This window comes from Coregonus clupeaformis, chromosome 12 (genome assembly GCF_020615455.1).
Source record: "Coregonus clupeaformis isolate EN_2021a chromosome 12, ASM2061545v1, whole genome shotgun sequence".
NCBI classification, from domain to species: Eukaryota; Metazoa; Chordata; class Actinopteri; order Salmoniformes; family Salmonidae; genus Coregonus; species Coregonus clupeaformis.
Genome location: NC_059203.1, coordinates 45,957,147 through 45,967,456, shown reverse-complemented (window position 1 = coordinate 45,967,456; position 10,310 = coordinate 45,957,147). Strand labels below are relative to the sequence as shown.

The 10,310-nt window shown below is 42.2% G+C and overlaps 1 protein-coding gene across 2 annotated transcripts; it reads right to left on the bottom strand.

Annotated features, from left to right (window-relative positions):
• Positions 1-337: 337 nt before the first annotated feature.
• Positions 338-9,708, bottom strand: LOC121578290 (myb-related protein B-like). Of its 2 annotated transcripts, none has more exons than XM_041892568.2 (15): positions 9,495-9,708; positions 8,858-8,954; positions 8,683-8,754; positions 8,424-8,516; positions 6,769-6,989; positions 6,398-6,542; positions 6,242-6,295; positions 5,796-6,002; positions 5,324-5,596; positions 2,085-2,257; positions 1,868-1,967; positions 1,655-1,762; positions 1,419-1,535; positions 1,201-1,332; positions 338-1,100 (listed from the first exon to the last, which is right to left on the bottom strand). In XM_041892568.2, exons 1-15 carry the CDS (start codon positions 9,512-9,514, stop codon positions 972-974), a joined length of 1,941 nt encoding a protein of 646 aa, XP_041748502.1. In that variant the 5' UTR covers positions 9,515-9,708; the 3' UTR covers positions 338-971. The 2 variants fall into 2 exon arrangements, with proteins under 2 accessions (XP_041748502.1, XP_041748503.1); XM_041892569.2 differs by having other exon boundaries at positions 962-1,100; positions 1,242-1,332.
• Positions 9,709-10,310: the final 602 nt, after the last annotated feature.

Here is a 10,310-nt window from a genome sequence, read left to right as displayed (position 1 = left end):
ATACTGAGATGTAAGTGCAAAATGACATGTATATTTATTTTTTACATTTTAGTCATTTAGCAGACGCTCTTATCCAGAGCGACTTACAGTTAGTGCATATATTATTTTTCATACTGACCCCCCGTGGGGGCTTGAGATATCAAAATGAAAACATTAAGATAGACCTTCACATTACTTTTGAGTAAGACAAACGTGATGCAAGTGTGGATTATTCAATTGTTGATGGACTGTGGTAAAATTTACTAGGAAATGGTGTGTGTAGATTCAAACAGTTTTACATTCGAAAAACTTGAAATAACATTATACAGTTGCCCTACAATAAAAATTTTTTCCCATATTTACAAGTATCCAGGACTGAGAAAACACTACTTCAGTTCAGTTGAGCTTGCTCAACATAGCACGACATCATTATTATTATTATTTTTTTACAACACCTTTTATAAACATATAACAAACATATAACCTTGCTATGAAAGAATACCAACACAATAAAGTTTGGAATAGTCACATTAAACATGTTAAGCATGTTTAACACAATGAAAATGTCTGCACAGCAGAGCGTTAAGCCACATTCACGTGCTGGTCAGAACTTCCTATTTCTTACTTGTGATGACGGAAATACGACTTCATTCATGTACTTTTTGGTCAGGACAATTATTCAACCAAAGCTTGATAAGCTAGCTACGTTGCTAATAATAACCTTAGCTAGCTTGCTTAACATTGACAATATAGTCAAACTAGCTACATTCTCCATATTGATAAGGTTGTAGTTGTCAACTGATTTGTTGTCATCTTTTGGTTGAAAAGGTAAATGGGCACTGGTGAAACATCACAACATTTTCTCAGTTTCCCACTTGTAATTCAACTTAGAGGGTCGTTTAAGTGAAACTTCCCAGACACAACTAGGAATTTTCCCAACTCTGATAGCATGTGAACACGGCATTAGTGAGAACTTGGTAGTGAGGGAGGGCTCAGGACAGGATGAGGGCCCGGTTGGGAGCGTGGGATTTTAGTGAGCGGAGGTAATATCTTGCTTTCTCTGTCATTATAAGTTGGTCCTTAGTCCGTCCACATACCACTGCTTCCCATGCCTGGGACATCTTAGGACACAACAACGCATATCAATAACTTCAGATACAAACAGACAAATGAGGGAAATACATATTATAAAATATGATACAAGACAGACGGATATCTTACTGGGGTTGGTGGCACTGGGTTGGAATATGCACAACTCTCACCGGGTCTTAAACAGAAGCCCTGATCCAGAACATTCTCCTCTTTATATTCCCACTTCATGCAAAAGGACGAGGAGTTGAGAGACGTCTCAGCCTATAACAAAGACAAGACAAAATACAAATCAATGACAACACTATCAAAAATAACATCAGAATTCCATCCATGTCTAATGAATGTACCTTAGGACAGGGTTGGGGCTCAAACTTAATGGACTGATGCCTGGCAGTGACCGTCTCTTTGCAGTCCATGACATCCAAGGCCAGAGATTTACGCACTTTCTTCATTGGAGGTCGATGCTGGGACCAAAGGAATGGACCACATATTCAGACCATTTCATAAGAAGCAGCATTGGTTGACGTAAATGATGGTTCTTCTTAGATGTAAACTTCCTCCTGCCATCTTTCGTCATACTCACCACCTGCTTGCGTCGTTGCTCAAGTGGACTCTCATCCGTCACAATCAGCTCAATCCCAGTCTCTTTCAAGAGGACTTCTTTCAAGTCCTCCTCGTTCGGAGTCTGAGGCTTAGACATGAAGAAAGAAAATGCTTTCAGTGGGATATTGAATAGATTATCCACACAGACAATTAAGTTGCTTTCGTTGACATTTGTAGCGAATGAGGGACTCACCAGAGGTCGCAAAGGACCATACCTCTCCATGGCATTTTTGAATGGAGTTGGAGTACGCGGGATGGTGTAAAGATTTGACTTGTGGTTGGGTGTGATGAACCTTTATGAAAATAAACTAAATATCATTATATTTTGCCACAAGAGTCATCATATTGCATGCTAATAATCACTTATTACATACAAGAAATGTGTCTGTCAATAATGACTTATTACATACCCTGAATTTGGGTAAAGCTTGGATGCAAACACAGAGTTTTCCTTCTGTGTGAGTGGAGTCTTGTCACGGTGTAGTGGTGTGGTACCCGCAGACTTCTGACTGCAGACTGGGGTCGAGGTGAGGGATGGATTCTCCAGTTCAAAGTTATCCTGTTTGGTCCACATGTTGAGGAACTGGAAACATATTCAGAGTAATGTGACCCCTAACATCCACTTGCAATCATACCATATAAATACAAATATGGTATTTCATGTGAAGGATATAACAAATTGGTAGAATGTGTTTTTGGCAACATCATTCTGTAATATATGGCAAATGGAAATCCAAACTGGATGGTCTTCAGAGATAGATGGGAGGGGTTGGGGGTAGCTGAAGAATGGGACTAAAAACCAAACAAAAAGATAACTAATGTAACATATGGTGGTCCTCTGTAGCTCAGCTGGTAGAGCACGGCGCTTTTAACGCCAAGGTAGTGGGTTCGATCCCCGGGACCACCCATACACAAAAATGTATGCACGCATGACTGTTAGTCGCTTTGGATAAAAGCGTCTGCTAAATGGCATATTATTATATTATATACTGTGTCCGTAAAATGTACATAGTATGTATAAACTGGAAGTAGAAGCCTAAGTGTTGCTGTCCATTAGTTTACTCCAATTAGGAGAGGGGTCGTAGGGTTAGGGGAAAATAATAAAAGGAAAAAATAATATACAGTGAGGGAAAAAAGTATTTGATCCCCTGCTGATTTTGTACGTTTTCCCACTGACAAAGAAATGATCAGTCTATAAGTTTATTTGAACAGTGAGAGACAGAATAACAACAAGAAAATCCAGAAAAACACATGTCAAAACGGTTATAAATTTGTTTTGCATTTTAATGAGGGAAATAAGTATTTGACCCCTCTGCAAAACATGACTTAGTACTTGGTGGCAAAACCCTTGTTGGCAATCACAGAGATCAGACGTTTCTTGTAGTTGGCCACCAGGTTTGTACACATCTCCAGAGGGATTTTGTTCCACTCCTCTTTGCAGATCTTCTCCAAGTCATTAAGGTTTCGAGGCTGACGTTTGGCAACTCAAACCTTCAGCTCCCTCCACAGAATTTCTATGGGATTAAGGTCTGGAGACTGGCTAGGCCACTCCAGGACCTTAATGTGCTTCTTCTTGAGCCACTCCTTTGTTGCCTTGGCCGTGTGTTTTGGGTCATTGTCATGCTGGAATACCCATCCACAACCCATTTTCAATGCCCTGGCTGAGGGAAGGAGGTTCACACCCAAGATTTGACAGTACATGGCCCCGTCCATTGTCCCTTTGATGCAGTGAAGTTGTCCTGTCCCCTTAGCAGAAAAACACCCCCAAAGCATAATGTTTCCACCTCCATGTTTGACGGTGTGGATGGTGTTCTTGGGGTCATAGGCAGCATTCCTCCTCCTCCAAACACAGCGAGTTGAGTTGATGCCAAAGAGCTCAATTTTGGTCTCATCTGACCACAACACTTTCACCCAGTTCTCCTCTGAATCATTCAGATGTTCATTGGCAAACTTCAGATGGCCCTGTATATGTGCTTTCTTGAGCAGGGGGACCTTGCGGGCGCTGCAGGATTTCAGTCCTTCACGGCGTAGTGTGTTACCAATTGTTTTCTTGGTGACTATGGTCCCAGCTGCCTTGAGATCATTGACAAGATCCTCCCGTGTAGTTCTGGGCTGATTCCTCACCGTTCTCATGATCATTGCAACTCCACGAGGTGAGATCTTGCATGGAGCCCCAGGCCGAGGGAGATTGACAGTTCTTTTGTGTTTCTTCCATTTGCGAATAATCGCACCAACTGTTGTCACCTTCTCACCAAGCTGCTTGGTGATGGTCTTGTAGCCCATTCCAGCCTTGTGTAGGTCTACAATCTTGTCCCTGACATCCTTGGAGAGCTCTTTGGTCTTGGCCATGGTGGAGAGTTTGGAATCTGATTGATTGATTGCTTCTGTGGACAGGTGTCTTTTATACAGGTAACAAGCTGAGATTAGGAGCACTCCCTTTAAGAGTGTGCTCCTAATCTCAGCTCGTTACCTGTATAAAAGACACCTGGGAGCCAGAAATCTTTCTGATTGAGAGGGGGTCAAATACTTATTTCCCTCATTAAAATGCAAATCAATTTATAACATTTTTGACATGCATTTTTCTGGATTTTGTTGTTGTTATTCTGTCTCTCACTCAAAATCTCAAATTTGGACTCCAGACACAAAGGACACATTTCCACCGGTCTAATGTCCATTGCTCGTGTTTCTTGGCCCAAGCAAGTCTCTTCTTCTTATTGGTGTCCTTTAGTAGTGGTTTCTTTCCAGCAATTCGACCATGAAGGCCTGATTCACTGTGTCCTCTGAACAGTTGATGTTGAGGTGTGTGTTACTTGAACTCTGAAGCATTTATTTGGGCTGCAATTTCTGAGGCTGGTAACTCTAATGAACTTATCCTCTGCAGCAGAGGTAACTCTGGGTCTTCCTTTCCTGTGGCGGTCCTCATGAGAGCCAGTTTCATCATAGCGCTTGATGGTTTTTGCGACTGCACTTGAAGAAACTTTCAAAGTTCTCACTGTGTATTAGTTCAAATGTTCCGTATTGACTGACCTTCATGTATTAAAGTAATGATGGACTGTCGTTTCTCTTTGCTTATTTGAGCTGTTCTTGCCATAATGTGGACTTGGTATTTTACCAAATAGGGCTATCTTCTGTATACCCCCCTACCTTGTCACAACACAACTGATTGGCTCAAACGCATTAAGAAGGAAATTAACTTTTAAGAAGGCACACCTGTTAATTGAAATGCATTCTAGGTGACTACCTCATGAAGCTGGTTGAGAGAATGCACAGTGTGCAAAGCTGTCATCAAAGCAAAGGGTGGCTATTTGAAGAATCTCAAATATAAAATATATTTTGATTTGTTTAACACTTTTTGGGTTACGACATGATGTCTTCACTATTATTCTACAATGTAGAAAATAGTAAAAATAAAGAAAAACCCTTGAATGAGTAGGTGTATCAACTTTTGACTGGTACTGTATATATTTATCCAAAAATATATGGGGGATTGGAAATGAGGTAGACAATTACATTGATAGAAGCCACAATCTATTTGCAATATTAAAACAGATCCACCCCCTAATAATTTTTTTATACATCATTCTGTACAAAGCAAAGGCACTGACGAGTCATCTCACTGTGTGTTAGTTCATGGTGGTCGAGCCATTACCTGTGAGGGAGAGAAGGGCAGGATCTTGACCGGGGTGCTCTTGGGGGTCCTGGAGTTGTTGGAGTCAGGGGACAGAGCGATGCGACGGCGGCTGCGCCGGGTCAGTATGAAGGGTGGGGTGATTCCTCCAGGGGAGATGGGGATCAGCTCTCCCCGGTTGCCCTTGCTCAGCTCCTGCAGGGCGCTGCCCTCCAGACGGAACTGGGTCCGCTCTGGGCTCTGGCTCTCCTCAGGCAGATCAAAGACAGACATGTTGCACCAGCCATCTTGGTCCTGGTGGAGGGCAAGAAACAGAAATGAAGGAAGAGTTTATGTAATATAAGTTTCCAAGCTAGGTCTGCCCCAAATCCACTCTTACTCTTGTTTTACATATCTGTTCAAATGTAACCTCTTTGGTGATGTATGCAAAGTAGAAGATGAACGTGGTAAAACTAAGAAGACTGAGGTATTACAACCCATCCAGAACTCTTACCCCAACCACCATTTCCATCACCTCCTTTAAGCCTGGGCCATTGGGAGAGAGGAAGCCTGAGCTGTCCACCACCCAGCTATTGGTATTCAGTTCACCTCCTGGGGTGTTTGGCTCACTTTTGGGGGTCTTTGACTGTTGAGGAGAGAGAGCCTTGTGGGAGCCTGCTTCCCTTGGTCCGCCTCTCACAGTGGATGTACTGGAATTCTCCTGTAGGGGTCAACATAAGTTTGAAAATCAGTATGAGAGAGAAGTATAGATGAACTGAATTTGAATGAACACAAACAGCTAGCAGAACAATGTGTTCTACCTTGAAGAATAGTATAGGTTGGTGATATTTTAACATGCTCTGTATCTACTGCACTATATATTTATCACAAAAAACACTACAGTTTATCTGCTTTTTCCCCACATAGAAGGTGGCCGGCATCCAGTGTTTGAATTCTTACCAGCAGTGTGGTGTCTTGGTCTGGATCCCTCTCCATAGAACCATCATAGTCCATCTGTAGAGACATAATAAATCATGTTTCACAGCACAACATTCAATTGAGGATTACGGTGAGCATTGCACAGATGTTGTCAAACTGATTTCAAGCAGAACCTACCTGCTGATCTTTACTGTGGTGGTTCATGCCCTCCTCTGCTTCCACACGATGATGCTTCAGAGTAGGATCCACCCCACTAAAGAAGCCCATCTCAACCCTACGCTTGATGGTTGAGTTCCAGCGGTTCTTCACAGCATTATCTGTCCTGTAAGGGGAAATTTGAACATAATGTTGTAGTAATCAAGATGTAGAGTATGAAGGTGAACTAATGACGTGGAACAAAATGCTGTCCCTAAATGTCTCCAATCCATAAAAATTGCATTTATCACAAAATATGTGGAGACCAATAAGCTGTTCTGAGTGATCCTGATATTTCAGCACAGACATGATAGAGGGATTCTCTTAGCTGGAGTACCAGTCAAGACAGTTACCTTCCGGGGAGCAGCTTGGCAATCTCAGCCCAGCGGTTTCCCAGCATGCAGTGGGCCTTGTAGATAACGAGATCTTCCTCTGTTGTCCAGGAGGACTTCTTCACATCCGGGTTGAGGTGGTTGTGCCAGCGTTCCCTGCACTGCTTCCCCAGCCGGCCCTTCAGGTGCTTAGCCACTATGGCCCATTGCTTGTTGCCATACCTTTTCACCAGTTGTATCACCTGTGGAGAGGAATGCAGGGTTGAGGGTTGTCTGAAAATGTGGCTCAGCTGAGTGGCTCCATGTCTGCAGTACAAGATAGGAGTCAAAGCAGCCAGTGGAAGGTATATTTTCCTCTTGTAGGACAATAAACATGATTCTGAGAACTGACTGGACGACGGTTGGTAAAACTCAACAAGTTTGCTGTTACGAAGAAGTCTAGTAGAACTGATTGCAGGGTTCGTACAGACAGTGGCAAGTCAAATTCAAGGTCTTTCAAGTACTTTTTCCATCAATTTGTAATAGTTCCTATTATGCAATTGTTTCTAGTCACCACCAGATGACAGTATATTGCCACAACCTCATGAAAAAAATCAACTTACTATTCATCACTACCTTACAGGTTCTACTCAATATTTTCACTACATACATGAATGGTAAGTCAGTACTAATGATTTTGTAATTTGAGTAGTGATGAGCAGTTTTGGGACATGCCTACTGGTGAACACACATTTCCTATTCGCATTACTACACAATTCCAGCTTAATGACTGTATTGTATTTTTATTGGGCATTTGGGAATCTACTACTTAATAGCTATGAAAAAGTGTCCTGCTTCCAACTGGCATCTTTAGTGTGGCCAGTCGGGAGAAGGGCGGGTGGGCTGTGTGAGGAAAACAGCATGTGAACGGCCACCAGAACGGCAGGAGCATGGCTGCCGCTTGTTAAAGCAGAATATCGCGGGCGCCCTGTGAATGAGGCGATTGGTAAAAAAAGCTCTGGAGGTTGTTGCAGAGAAAAAGCCATATAATGTAGAACTGGCGCCAGCGCAGGAAGCAGCGTTGTTTTCCTCCCTTCATGTGGCTCTTCAGGGCCATGATCACAATGTCAATGTCTGGCGCTTTTTTGCACCTTACACGATGTGGGTTGATTGGGTCCAGTGATGTAGTGGTACAAAAAAGGTGGGTAAACTATAATGAACAAAAATATAAAACACAACATGTAAAACATGTTTCATGAGCTGAAATAAAAGATCCCAGAAATTCTCCATACGCACAACAGGCAGGGTTGAATCTTCATTTGCCCAACATTTTAGCTGTCGATGTGACGTTTGGTGGCGCCTAATCAGTCAGTTCTGTACCTGCCTGGCTGAGTGGCTGGAATGAGCGAGCTCGCCGGGCAACCAGAGTGCGAAACACGTGAGGAAATAAAACTGGGTAGTCTGCCTGGAAATCAATTTGCAAGACCAGCACATTTTTATAATATTTTTCATAAACACATTTGATCATTTTCTGTTCTCCTCTTATTTTAATTCAAGTACTTTTCAAGTACCAACTTGAGAAAATGTCTGATTTTCAAGGTATTCCAGTACTTGAATTTCAGAGTGCCAAATTCAAGAACTTTAAGCACCTTGTGCGAACCCTGTGATTGTAAAATGATCGCCATCACACCACTAACCTTCTCGTCCTCCTCTTTGGTCCAGGGCCCTTTAACCAGATCTGGATCCAGAACCTTCAACCAGCGGTGCTGGCACTGTTGTTCTGAATGATTCTGTGCAAAAGGGTTACCTTACAGTTAATGATTTAATGCAATTGAAACCACACATGCCTTCAGACAGCAAATTGGAGTCTTTCCTATTTTAACGCTTCAGTTGTATTATTTGTATTGTCAACTGGATATTACAGAATAAATCCTGTAATCTGTCGATATAACTCACCAGTAAAAAACTGGCTATGTGTTTCCAGTCATTTGGTCCCAGGTTTTGGACCAATGCTTTCAGATTGTCATCCTGAGAAAAAAGGACAGCCATTTTATGATGAGCAATGTAGCCAACTCACCCCCACTTGTTGCAAATAACCAACCATTTATAGATCAGGGGGACATGAACTGACCTCCTCTTGTGTCCATTTCACTTTGACCTTTCCACAGTCTCTCTGTTCAGCCACATCTGAGTCTGTGTCCTGATACATAGCCTCCTCCCCATCCTCTCTGAAAAGACAAGCAACCAGTCAACAGGGTGTGGTAGAGATCAAACCCATGCAAAGAGATTATCTAGAGCATTCTTTCTGAAACAGAAACTGACCAGCCCGCACATCTAGTATGCATGCATTCTATTCCCTGAAAAGTTGCTGGCATGGGTGGGTCGCATGCCTAAATTGTCACACATTACATTTTGACTCAATAGCTATATACTACAAACAGATTCAGGGAACTAACGTTTGTGGCGGACATTTCGGTGCTTTCCGTTTACTCCGGTATGAGAAAATTCGTTAGATACATTTATTGTTTGATGACGTTTGGCTAGCTGACGTTAAAAACATCTGACATCACCCGTGGTAGCGTTACAAAAACACTTTCAAATCACGTAAACGTGCAAAAAATAATCAGTGACATCCAGTAATCTCATAAATTATTAATGCTGCATAAATCCCTGTTCTATTGAAAATATAGGATGTGGAGTCGACATTGATATTTGTCCAACAGTTGCTGTAACCTTAACAATAACAAGGTTAGAATCCGATTACTTACCCGCGCAACCACCAGGACATTTCCCTTTGTTTTACCACCAAAACCCTTAGCTAAAATACAATTGTATATATTTGACACCCACGTCGTGCATACATTCACAAACTATATACCACGAGCAAATCTGTGTTTGTCGTATATAATCCACGTTCATGAAACTATATTTGTCGCCGAGCTGGGTACTCCACTTCTGGGTTGCTGACAACACCAACGTTAGTCCGCGCTCAAGTTTCTATCTCGCGCGGTTCTTTTTTTTTCTTTTCCCCCCTTCTGCTTCTTCTTCTTTAATAGCATGGCGGTCCGCAAACAAACGTTTAAAGTGCATGCCGCCACCTACTGTGCTGGAATGTACGACCAGTCATGATCTTCCCAATTCTGTACTACCGTGAAAATCAAATTCAAAATCAAATAAATCCCTACTAACTTCTACGTTGTTAGCTTTCCACCTCCACTGTGGCGCCTAAATAAATCTGCACCATTGGAAAGCTGGAATTCCCTTCTATTAAACAGTAGCCATGTAATTGCGACAACGTTAAAAAATATTATAAGAATAGCTTAATTGACAAATAACTAGCTATGCATAGATCTCCCCGACACATTAATATTTGAGCCTTATATACTGAACAAAAATATGAATGCAACATGCAATAATTTCAAAGATTTTACTGAGTTACAGTTCATATAAGGAAATCAGTCAATTGAAATACATAAATTAGGCCATAATCTATGGATTTCACATGACTGGGCAGGGGTGCAGCCATGGGTGGGCCTGGGAGGGGCACACCCACTTGGCAGCCAGGCCTACCCACTGGGGAGCCA